This window comes from Camelus dromedarius, chromosome 29, assembly GCF_036321535.1.
Source record: "Camelus dromedarius isolate mCamDro1 chromosome 29, mCamDro1.pat, whole genome shotgun sequence".
NCBI classification, from domain to species: Eukaryota; Metazoa; Chordata; class Mammalia; order Artiodactyla; family Camelidae; genus Camelus; species Camelus dromedarius.
This window is the reverse complement of record NC_087464.1, coordinates 4455565-4468789: the sequence shown is the minus strand read 5'-3', so window position 1 is coordinate 4468789 and position 13225 is coordinate 4455565. Positions and strand designations below refer to the sequence as shown.

Below are 13225 nucleotides of genomic sequence, written 5' to 3'. Positions count from 1 at the left end.
CTTTCTGTTCTCTCTGAATGACAGCAGCTCCAATGTAAAGTCTCCCTTTAGTTACCTGTGCTTTCACAGCTGTACTTTACAGGTGTTCACACAATAGTTGTGACTGTGGACAAAAAGGAGGACACAGGGGTTCTCTGTTTTTCTTCCACCATTAACTTCAATTCCCCAAGGGTAGACACCACATGTCTCATTTACTCAACAGATACTTACTAAGCCTCCACCGTGTCCTAAGCCCTGGGGCTGCAGGGGTGAACAAAATGGACATACATCCCTGTTCTCATTAAGCTTACATTCTACTGAGGAAGACAGACACTATAAACAAGATAAACAAGAAAAACTATAGTAAATTAGAGAATTGTAAGTGCTACAGGAGAAAACACACATACAGCAAGAAAGAGGATATGAAGTGTTACGGTGAGGGAAGAAGAGAGTCGGTTAATAACTTGGAGAAGGAGACCAGGAAAGACCTCTCTGCACAGACCTGAGTAAAGTCCCGAAGACCTCTGCATTTCTGCCATCTCTTCGGTAGCTTTCTGCAGATGCTTTGTGCCTAATAGCAGCTGCACTAAAAATACTAGTTAGCAAAATTAGTTCCTAATATACTCAGGAAAATGCTCCAAGCCGATAATACTAGATACCACTTTCTCTATGACATTTAGAAAGCAGTCATGGGCCTTGCTTACACAAAAGCAATCCACAGATCATTGATGATGGAGTATGTTTTTCATGGCCACAAAGCAAAAACAAACAAAGTCTATCTGTTGGGCAAAAGCCAACATTGCCCGTTTCTAAAAAGCCTTTAAAAATAGCACAACATCACATTTATAAAGGTTAGGAAATAAATGAGTTTATCTAAGAACATCCAAATTTAAAGAAGACTATAAAAATATTGTGAAACAAACTCACTTTAATCACTTGCACGGTGGTTGGTTTGGGGGGAAGAGGACACAGCCTGAACTAAAGCTGTTGTTCAGCAGTGTAACTACAAGCTCGTATGACTTATCACGTACCCTGAGCAAGGGGTATCTTTGGGGACCCAGACAAAGGCACGCACAACTTGTGTCATCTGGGTTACATTCATGCTGTCACTGTAGGACACTTCGAGAACAAAAAGAAAGCCAGGAGTTCTCTTCCTTGAGCTTTTTCATACACACTATTTGAAAAGCCTATGCCCACAATCCTAGGTTCCATCACTAACCGTTTAAGAGACTTAAAAAAGTAGGTCTTATTTTTATGTAAAATTATTCTAATTTTGTAATGTATTCCCTAAGCACTGAAATATTTCAGAAGAACTCTACATCTTTAAAAACTGCCCCTGAAATACTTCATTTACCCTGGCTGTCACAGGAAATGAAGAAACTCTTGGTATCAAAGACATTAAATTATGGTAAATACTTTATTGGAGGAAAAAAAAGTAATCTACTTTTGAAGCGATTTTTGGACCATGGCTGACACTCTTGTCTGGACAGAAGCCACAAGTACCCACAGCTGGTGGTTCCTCCTTGCAGACCAGCTGGGGGGCAGCACTGGAGAAGCTCAAACCACGTTCAGTTCGAGCACTCGGGCAAACAGAACTGGTTTCCTATATTTCTGTGGTCTGAAAGCCACCATGGAGTAAGTCGCGGATTCAAGGCAAAAATGACAATTCAGAAAAGGCCAGCTTGTTCTTTAAATAGATGAGTTGAATTTTCACTTTTAGAAAGTACGCCTGAGCAAGTGGTTCACAACCAAATAATTTGAGAATAAAGTGGAGACAAATGGCATGTATTTTACTTACCATCTTTATATATATATAACATTCATATATACATATATCTTTTTATAAGTGATAAATCACAAACAATTTTTTGCCCCTCAGTTTCAAGCAAAAGTTCTTCAAAAGGAAATGGTGGCTCAAAGTTGCTTTGAGGCTAGATGTCCAACTCTAGATATCCAAATTCCTTTTATCTTTAAGCAGACTTTCCCCAAATATCCTTCTTTACTCATGACAGCCCAAGGATAATTAGGATGAATGCTAAGGAATCCAGCAGCAGAGTCATCTGATTCCGTCATAATACTATTTAGGAGATACCAGGTAGACTACCAGAAGGCTTTGCAGCAGTATTTAACAAAATGTGAACCAATTTAGCACGCCAAGATTTCACAATTCAAACAGGAATATAACTGCATTCAGTATTTCCAAAAATAATCAATGGTTTACCCACCAGAGAACTCGGAACATGGACCTGGTCATTTTAAATCTATTTATAAAAATCAAAGCATTTCCAGAGAAAACGTTGCATTCAAAATTTCTGGGAGGTAAAGTCAAGCTGTAACTTTCCAACTGTTACCTAACTTTAGATGAAAACTTTCACTCAAAATAAAAGAGTATGCTAGAACATCATTTAACTCATGAAGCCATGAAGCTTTGGCAGCCATACATGACTTAACCCTCTGTGTTTGAAAACATGTCAATCAGAGTAAAATATCTCCATTTATATTCTTTTTTTTTTTAAATTGAAGTATAGGTAGTTACACTGTGTCAATTTCTGGTGTACAGCGTAATGTCTTCTTTTATATTCTTAATGCCTGTATTGCCCCCCTTATGGCTGTACAAAAACAAAAAGAGTGTTTCTTTTCGGTCTGAGGTAACTGCTTTTTATATTTTAAGACAGTAGGGAAAGGATTTTTGCCACAAACTTGGTCTTGGGAAAGAACATAAGAAACTGGACCAGCCTAGCGTGTCTTGTGTAGACAGCTCAATAAGGCCCACTGTAACACTTAACAGCAACAACACATAAGGATATTCTGAATTTCCAGAGCACTTTTTACCTCTTTCACTCATTTGGAAACTAATCTTTTATGTTGCTACTTTGTACTGCTATTTAATTTTCATTTGTTCATGTTTATCTCCTCAACTAAACTTAGCACATTGCCTCACACATCAAAAGTGACCAACGAGTATTCTAGATGGCACCAGAATGAGCCGAATAATCATGATTTCCAGTTACTAAGATATAGTAGAGAATAGCAGAGATGTAAATTTTCTGAAAGAACCAAACTGGGCCACTGTATCAATTTCTTACTTAAAAAATATCCTGTCCTAACTCAGTCTCATCAGATCTATGGTGTCCTCTATTCTTGAGATGCTACCCATTCTAAAGTAAACCTTTTCATAAGTGGAGTCCTGATGCTTTGATTAAATTACAACCATATTTAAGTTCAAAAAAGTAACCTGGCTCAACTGTTTTACATACAGTCTGCTACCTAATTAATTTCTAAAGTCTTTCTATATAAGAATAGGCATCTCAAATTAGTAAAATGCCAAAATAACAAACTGCAGAACTGAACAGCTGAAACGGGCTTTCAAAGTCTTCCAGCTGAATTCTCCACACCACAGCATGCAGACAGATGGTCACGTAATCTACTTGACAACTTTCAGCTGTGGATCCCACCATCACTCTGCTATGTAACCTAGTTGCAATGGTCAGGCATTTTTAGATATTCATCTCATGTTTGCCCTTCTGTGAAGAAACTGTTGACTCTAGTTCTAAAAATAAATCTATCACTTCCTCACCAAAGTATATGAAGACAGCTGCCTTAAGATCTTTCTGACAGCTTCGTTTGTTATCAACAGAACATTCACTGTAGTAAGTCTCCCGACCATGGAACACAAAGGCACCACTTTTGGTGGTACAAAAGCTCCCTCACTGCCTCCCTGTGCCCAGTATAGGAGAGCAGGCTTCCCCTGGAAATTCTGTTCTTATTCTCTGCATCTGCTGCACCAGAGACTGGCCCAAGGGGCATCAGGACCATCAGCTTCACTCCTCTGCTAACACCAAAATGTGGAACCCAAGAAGTAGGAATTTCTGCCTTTGAATCTTACTCCATGAGTTTGCAATAAATGTTGCCCGGAAGGCAGGGGGAGAACAAGCCAATTAAAAAGTCCTTAGCTTTTAGCTGCCCTTGTGGAATATCAAATTATTAATTCACGAAAATTTCTTTAAAGCACTAATAATTATTAGGCCCCTACAATTACATAGCCCTTATGTAACCTAGGTCTGGCTTTTAGTTTGTTGATAAAATTCTGAGGTACAGAATTAAAAGTCTTACCATACCTCAATTACAGTATATCACCATCTTTTCAATCTTTTTAACCCGGGGGGGAGGAAAAAAAGCCAGTAATGGTCTTAATGTAAAAGACATCCATGATAGTTTTTCATATTTTAGGAGCTGATAAAAAAAATTATGTAGAATACTTTAAAGCAGCCATAAACTAGTCCAAGGAAATAGTTCTATTAACATTCCCAGCTTTGACTTTACATAAGGAGATATCAAATAACTTCCCCTAAAAAACCCAAAAAAACAAAAAACTGAGCAAGTGAGAAATGAGAACTTCCATATAGAGCTGCAACTGGCAAACACAGTGTAAAATCCAGGACCTGATAAAACTTAACAGGATTACCTTTTTGGCACTTTCAGGACCTGATTCATCGAAGCGAAATCTGACAATTCTGAAATCTTTACAGTAAATAATCAATTCTGTTGGATTAAATTTCAGTTTCTGGTTTGGGCCTAGGACTTTCTGCTTCCTCTTGTGGTCATTCACTGAAAAAGAAAAAATAAAAATTTCTTTCTGCTTACTCACTCTGCTTTTAGTAAACTTTAACAAATTCTTACTGAAAACAACTGGAAGGTCATCCACCACCTAAATACCGCTTCTCTGGAATGTTTCACACTTGTATGTAATTCCCAGAACTTTTGGGGGTCAGTTTTAACTTTGCTTTTGACAATATTAAAGGTATTTTTTTGCACAAAACCACCACCTCTACATTTAGTGATTAAAATTTTAACTAAAAAGAAGACAAATACTAGAAAATATAAAATCCCATGCATTCTATATCCCCATTTAAAAATAATTTATTAATTTCATTTTCATTACTTTTCCTGGAATTTAAAAAAAAAAAAAGGGAAAAAACCAGAAATAAAATTCCAACCCAAGTATTTGAGGTATGACTCTTAAAGCAATAATTCCAGAATAGAACCAGCTTTTATGGACTGAGTAAGGAATAATAACATACCCGTGACTATCTGCTCAATACATGTTAAAGGGACGTCATGTTCACCAAGAAGAAGGTTTCTGTAATGGAATTTCTGAAACAAAAAAGCATGTTCATGTTAATTCTTTTCCCAAGAACTTCATGTAATACGAGCCTTACTTTTAAGTGTGATGAGAAACTGCGACTGTTATCTCTAAAAAGAACAAAAAGCTTTTTGCCTGTGCAGCTCTGACAACTCTAAGGATGCAGGATGATCAAGCAGACTTCAGTAGTACAGTAAGGAGGAAGAAAGACACATGCTGTGTTCACATTCTCTCCACCTTTTACCCCACACTTTAAAAAACAAAATTAGGCCAAATTACACACTGCAGTATCGTTATAACATACTAGATGTGTAATATACTGCCAATCACTTCATAGGCAAACATTTGCATTTCTAGTTCTGGTTAAACTGTCATTAAAATAATAAAGAAAATGCGGCTCCTAAGTCATCAGATTTTAATGGGTAAAATCATGGCTCAATTTTTACACTGGAGATTTTAAAGCAGAAAATAACTCTTTAGAGCAGAAAGTCTACTAGAAATAAAAATCTTGAGGCAAACTACAGCTTATTTTTTAAATCCATTTTTTATACACATTTTCACACTAAGGACAACACAGTTTATGCTATCAGCCTTCTGTTGGTAGGGCACTGGTTTAATTTTTCCTACTAGTGATGTTGGACTTAAGCTATTCCAGGTGTATGTGTCTCATTTACAGTGAAATCTGGGGCCAAAGATCAAAATGAAGCTAAAAACAAAGGGAAAACCCCGAGTCCACAGTCAAATAAGTTGGTGTCACTACATACCAGGTATCTGCAAATGCCTTAAATTTAGTCTAAATACAACTACAGGAGATGGCACTAGACTGAAATACACGTATCCACAATTAGACACTTGAAGCAAAAGTTTAGAATTAATATCCAAATACTTAATTAGAAAACAATTACCACTATAAATAAAGGTCTAGGGGGTAAAAGTGTGTAACACTTTACAAATTGAAATGAAAAATAAGTTGAGGGAAAGTCCAGGATTTTTAAGTTAGTGAAACGAATGACTGAACTTTTAAAAAACCAAAGTTATATGGATCTGTTGTTTTCCAGTAAGAATATAAGATAGCAAGAGTTATTAAAGAAAACCTTTATCAATATTTTTCTCCATTCTAACTGTACTAGAAATTTGAAATGATAATTTGATTTTTTTGAAAAATACCAGTTAAAAATACTATAAAATGTAAAATGTGCAGCATTTATGAGATTATTTGCTATATAATTAAGTACTTCTCTTAATGACTAGTACAAAAGGTATCTTTTTTTTGATGAGTAGGTTAAAAGATTTAGAAGAAAGGAAATAAGAAGTCTTATTGAAAAGGATATATAAGCAAAGATCACAGAGGATAAACAAAGCAAGGTGACTTAAAACTATCTCACTAATTGTGCTCAAGTCTCATCATTCTCCTTGAGCTTCATTTTGAATTTTACTATAACACATTCCAACTTTATATTAATCACTGATTAATAATTTTATTGTAATGTTTCCATATCTATGCTTTATGGAATAATATATACTGATTAAAGTCAAGAGCCTTGATTCAATTAAGCAGCATACAAATAAAACATACCTGCAGTGGCATTGGGTCATCTGTAATAAAGGAAATTTTGAAGTTACTGCATATCAGTTTCCCCCACAAATCGTACTGACTTGTGTCCGATGCAATGCATTTTCTCACAAAATTGACTTCATTTACGACGATTTCTCCTTTACAAAAAGAAACATATCATTGTGTGAGCTACAACCACACCACAAAAGGCCAACAGTCACTGTGTGACCTAGAAGGAAGGTTTCATGGTGATAAGAATAAACACTGAAGGCCCCCAGGTCCAGGAGCGCCTTTGTCCTCACAAGAGTAACAGCCCCAGCGAGGCACTTGCTCTTTTGTGAGATACAGAAACAGAAGCACAAAGCTTGAAGATGAGATGGTTCAACCCTGGGGCTGAACAGGGGCCTGTACGCCTTACTACTACGCTCTGCTGCCTCTTGTTATGTATTTACCGAAAGGAAATACAGAGAAGAAATAAACACCACCGTCGAGTTTCTACTTGACGGACTGTTTGTATTTTACTAACATGAGACTTGATTTCCCAAACCAATGTCTTCGATTCCTTTTGTAAGGGATGAGAAACAGTTCAGGGTTAACCTCACAATTACTAATGAAATTTATTTATTTAAAAATATATTCCATAAAGCCAAATTGAATTTCCCTCTGTACTCAAATTATAACTTAGTTGGCAATAAAACTTTAAAATAGTTTTAGAGTTAAAAGGGAAGATTAAAGAAATAAATATAAGAAACCAAAAGTTACCATGTTCTTTAAAAAGAATAATTTTCTATAACTGATTTAAAGCTCAGTCATCATTAATCCTTAACTTCAAGTACTAAAATGCAACCAGACCTAGGGACATTTGTAAGCAATCAGTCTCCAGGGGCAATGGTAGAAAAGTCAGCGTTCTGATCTACCCTACCTATTTCTCTCAGTACAGGAACCTTCCACAGTGACGGACAGAACCTGTTTGCTGACAAGCCCCCAACACCCACCAATCTGTAGATGGAACTAGAGTCTCAATATAATCCCCTCTCTTAATTAAAACGTTATGATAAATTTGAATTGCAAAAATAACTTTTATTCAAAGTTCTTAAAAATGCACAAGACTAGTCTTAAGAATCCTAACCTAACACCTACTTGGGGATGAAATTCAAATTCTCGGCTCAAAGCAACAGAGTCCCTTTCCCCTCTGAAGACAAGCGTTCTTCATGTGGCCACCAGGCCTGGTACTTCCACCACTGTCCTCCCACCCTCATTCTCCAGCCACAGGGGCCTTTTAACCCCTCTCAGGGGCACAAATGCTTCCATTCATGGGGTCTCTGCACATGTTGTGCCATTGCCTGGAATATTCCTTCCTTCTCCCTTGGCCCAATCACTTTCTCAGGAATGCCTTAAAACAAAACAAAACAAAACAAAACAAAACAAACCCTCTGTGCCCAGATGAACTCCCTCAATCACAGCATCATTTACCTGTAATTCCTGGCATTTATCACAGCTGCACTTACGTACACTGCGTAACATCTTAAATCGGTGCCCATCTCACACACTCCACGAGCGTGGAAGATGGACAGATTTCTCCTCAGCTGACATTCTAGTTACGCTCAGCATGTGGCAGGTGCCTGCTACCACATGAGTGCTCACCACCTGAGGGTCGCAAGCACTTCACTGCTCCGGGTTCGCCAGACCACCACTGCCAGCTGAGCAGAAGCTGGACCAGACAGACAGAAACCAGTCATTTAACGTGGCCAAACAGCCAGGAGAGTCAGAAGATCAGTGCCAGGTGGTAAACTTACGTGAAGTCAGAAAAATGTCACAGAGTCACTCCTGCTTGCCCACCACATGCACAGAGAGCTGTAAAGACTACTAGGGGGAGTGTGTCAATGTTTTCCTAGCTGATTATTTCAACAAAAACCCATAAGCTAAGAAAGGCAGGTAAGGGACTTGGACCCAAAGAGGTTCGGTCACTTTCCTAAGGTCTTAAATACAGTGACAAGTACATTTGGAACTTACAAGTAAGTGTTCTGATTTCAAATCTAATACTTGTTTCTCTATACTTACCTAGAACTAAATGAACTTTATTGAGATGCAGCAGGTAACAAAACTGAATTAAAGACTCAAAGTACTAGGCTTAACTGGATTATAACAATAAAATATTTTAAATGACAAAAATATACATCGAAACTCATCAAATAATTCAAATACATAAAATTTAAATCTTCTATAACTCCCTGGACACAATGTTTACCAACTGCCATATCAGAATCAGGCTACCGAAAACTCAACCCTCTTCTCCCCATCAGAAAATCCTAGCTACCAGTTTTAAGAGGGCCCTTAACTTGAAGTGGGATGGGGGAACAGGACTAACTAAATGAATCATTCCCACTTCAGGCAGTTTGAGGACACACTCTTGCAACACTGACTTCTTTATACCAAAACTACTGTCTCGCTAAGTAAACCTACATCACTTCATGCTGTGCTCCTGTCCTTAACTAGCCGATTCATCCAAAGACTCTCAAAACAATGCTACAGAAATGCACCCAGTTAGCACTTATGATTCATACATATTTCTTCTGTGTATTATACTCAAAAAAAGTTTACTTAAAAAAAAAAAAAGCCATACCAAAGGATTTGAGGTTCCTGAGAAAGGGAGCAGGGGTAATCATGGAAAGAAAGATGGAGGGCTTTTGGGACAGGACATCGCAGCCACACCAGTGCTAACAGCCAGGAGGATTTAGGATGCATGCACTCAGAGCCAGCACTTCTCCACCAACCCAACTCTCTTCCCCAGGACACAAATGTAATGGATCAAGTCCACAAGTACACCAAGAATGAGACAAACATAAAAGGAGGAGAACACATTTAATGGGTCCCAGGGTTGGCCAAGCCAGATGCAGCCCCTGGTGTTTGTAAATAAAAATTTACTGAAACGTAGCCAAGCCCATTCACTCATGTCCTGTCTGTGACCGCTTCCACGGGACAAAGGCTGAGCTAAGTACCTGCAACAAGAGACCTGATGGCGGGCAAAGTCTAAAACAGTTACTGTCCGGGTACTTCACAGAAAAAGTTTGCAACCTCTGTGCTAGAGATGATTATCTAAGTGACAACTCTTCGGACTGTGAACCAGGGCTTGGAAAAAGTATGTCGGCAGCACATCCTGTCAGAGGACGAGTACTTTTAATCTACGATGAACGGTGCTCTCAGAGAGCTCGGGAGGCCCATTCAGCAGAGCTGAGGAACCACAACCTTCCCCTGGAACGCGTCTGTGACAGTCAAGTCAAGAGACTCCTTTCTCACTGATGGGCAGCAGCCCCTAGTACAAGGTGAAGCTGGAAATCCAGGTCTAACTCCTCTGGCCCCCGTTTTCCATCTTAAAAAAGCAAAATGAAGCACAAACCTGTGAATGAACTCTGTGGGGCTAGATCAGGATCTGAGATGAACTCAGGCATATACACAAAGGTGGAGAGAGAAAGAAACAAAGGGAAATGTATGTGTGCATGCACAAGGGTTAGTACACCCGTGCGTACTTTCCACCATCTCCTGAGAAGACCTGAATGCAGTGACTCTCCAGGAACAAAGTACATTCAGTGCTCGGATCTTGGTCTCTACAAACCATTCTTCAATAAAAGGAACCAGGGCTCCCTGGAGAAATGTGTGATTCCAGGGCTGGGGCAGGGGAAAAATGTGATGAGTCTGGGACTTCTGATAGTTCCAGAATGCCAGAAAGTAAGGAAAGAGAGAAAGAAAGAAAAAAAAAAAAAAAAAAAAAAGGCAAGGGAAGGAGGGGAGTGAGAGAGGGAGAGGGAGGGAGGACAAAAGGATGCCGGGTCCATCAGCAAAGCTGGAGACGTGTCACAGGGGAAGAGACTAAGGAGACATGGTATGGAGGTGCCCTGGCTGGGACCCTGAAACAGATAATGGCCATGAGTGGAAACACTGGGGAGATGTGAATAAAACCTGCAGCTTAGTTAATGGTACTGTTAATTTCTTAGTCTAGCTAAATGCATCAAGGTTACAAGATATTAACATTAGGGGAAGCTGGGTGAAGAGGATGTGTTAACTATCTGTGCTCTTTCATAAATCCAAGTTTATTTAAAAATAAAAACTACTATATAAGAAAATGGACAAGGAATACGAAACAATAGCAAAAGTCAAATAGGGACCCGCTAGGCTATGGTCTTTCAAGGAAGACTGTCACACAGATTTTAGAGTGGAGACTAGACAGGAGCCCTCGGGAGAGCAGGAACAGAAGTAGGGCGGGATGGAGGGAAGGAGGAAAAGAGAAGGAGGGCACTTCCGGGAAGACGCTGTTCCTGGGACTGATTAGTATCAGACGTGTCATTAAATAAGCATCAGGTTAACCTGGCATGAGTTTTATTTTGTAACACTCAGTTCTGCTCACGTGGAACCAGTCTTTAACGTGGATCCTGCTGCACAGCTCTCTGCTCACGTAGCAATTTTCTGCTCATACTTTGTGAAAAAGAAGGAATGTGGGGTGGGAGCTGCCCTAAGCTGCTGCCATGTAGGGCAGTTCTGCGGGCCAGAAAACCAGCCAACGGACAGGACAGGAAAGAAACAAGGCAAACAAAGAGGCCTCTTCTCAGAGAGGACAGATACAGAAACAGAACACTGAGACTATTCTTGCTACATTTTAAATTAGCGACCTTGAGAAGGAAACTTATAACAAAAGCTTCAAAACCCCCAAGACCACGAAGTCTTCCCAGAGACTGTTGAGGCGGGAGCGGCGCTGTGCTGGAGGGCTGGAGAGGCCAGCCCCGCTCACCTCTGGTGGCCCAGAGGTGGGACAAGCCCAGCCGTGGCGGGAAGGCTGTCAGCACCAAGCTCTTTCCAGCACACCACTGGTAGGAAGCTACCGGGGAGCTGCACCAAAGAAAAAGCAGGACATCAACTTCAGTGCAGGGTAAGCAAAATCACCACAGAAAAAATTAACTAAACGAGAAGATGATGGACCAAGACTTTTCATTATAACCTGGGGAGGAATCAGGAAATTACCTAAGTTTGTTTTCTCAAGACCCTTCCATCTGTAAAGATAAATAAGAAAGGACATAAAATTAAAATTAGTAAGTCTCTGAGTGGTAGAGCCAGGCAAGTTTTTAACTCCCCAAGAACCAACAATCATGTCACATTGTCTTTCGTAACACCTTACTCATTAAGAAAGTCAATACACGTGTGATGGATTAAAATAATTTCCCCCACAAATTTTAGCTTGAAAAATAGTTTAAGACAAAGCCTCACTCTATACAGGGGCTAATTTACCTAGGAGTGCGCACAGGCCAAAAGCATAATTCAATTCGTGGCTTTACATACAGTGAGTGACTGTCCCAGACTGCCTGGGACTGAGGAGTCCCGGTTTCAGGGTCTTCCAACACTAAAACCAGGACAGTCCAATTGTCACCTGAGCAGGAGATAAATTCACGAATTAAAGTGGCCTAAAAATTATTGAGAGAAGTTGAAATTACGTAGAAGACAAGCATAAAACATCCGATGCCATCACTGGTCCTTACAGGGTCACACACAATACAAAAAAAGCATGTAATCAAGTACCATGTCCAGTAAGTGCCTCCCAGGATGGGGGGCTGGAGGAAGGTTAGCAGTGCAGACCTCAGGAAGAGATGAGAAGAAAAATCTCTAAGGCAGGTGAGGGTTAAGACAGAAAGAATATGTATGTGACAATAATAACAGAGGCCTAAATAAGGAATACAGTATCTGGAGAGAGTAAGGAACCAGTCTGACTGAAGCAAGTATCAACACTGGGAAACAGCGCAGAGGCCAGCAAGGTGAGCATTAGCAAATCACAGAGGCTACAGAGTTTGGATTTTACCCTGTGTAAGCTGGATTTTACTTCTGGAGGTTCATGAAGCGTTTCTGAGCAAGAGCTGCAAGATACAGACGGACTGAGAGTTAGGAGTAAGGAGGTGGCCTAAGGTGGTCCAGGTGAGGTACAGACCCAACGCTAAGACACTGCAGTTGGCTACACTGTTCACTGTTCCAAGGATGTGTCACAAGCCCTTCCGTCTTTCAAAAGCAAGGTATCTAAGGATGAAAATGCTACAAAAATCAGTCTACAATTACCTCTAAAGCTTATCTACAAAAAAGGTATTAAAAAACAAAATGAAACACAAAGCACCTGAAAGAGACAGTCTTTGCTATTAGGGATTCGCAATCCAACTGAGGAAATAAGACTGTGAGGCAGAAAACAACCATACATAAATGGTCCAAACAGTGAATATGTTTAAAGAAAACAAAAAAGCAGATAAACACGACATCTATCCAACAACGGCTACTTTCATTTTCCAGATGGCCCAAGGTTGCAGGCTTTTCTGATCTGATTACAGAAGACTCTTGACAATCAGCGCATTCATGATTGATCTCATCTCATCGCCAACCCCACACCGGAAGTGCTGCTGGCACCGGGATGCAGAGGGCAAGGCCCCTCCCGTCCCCGACCGCTCCCTCAAACTGGGGGCCTGCAAGACCTCTGCTCCCCTCTACTGATACGCTGGCCCATGAACTGAGACTACGGGCAG

At 39.9% G+C, this 13225-nt stretch overlaps 1 protein-coding gene across 1 annotated transcript in view; it reads right to left on the bottom strand.

Moving 5' to 3' along the window:
- MTMR10 (myotubularin related protein 10) overlaps positions 1-13225 on the bottom strand; it is a 45040-nt gene that overhangs the window by 26291 nt on the left and 5524 nt on the right. The window contains exons 3-5 of the mRNA XM_010985351.3: positions 6699-6835; positions 5061-5133; positions 4445-4587 (exon numbers count right to left, since the gene is read on the bottom strand). Coding sequence (XP_010983653.3) covers positions 4445-4587; positions 5061-5133; positions 6699-6835 — 353 coding nt within the window. The remainder of the gene's footprint in view (positions 1-4444; positions 4588-5060; positions 5134-6698; positions 6836-13225) is intronic.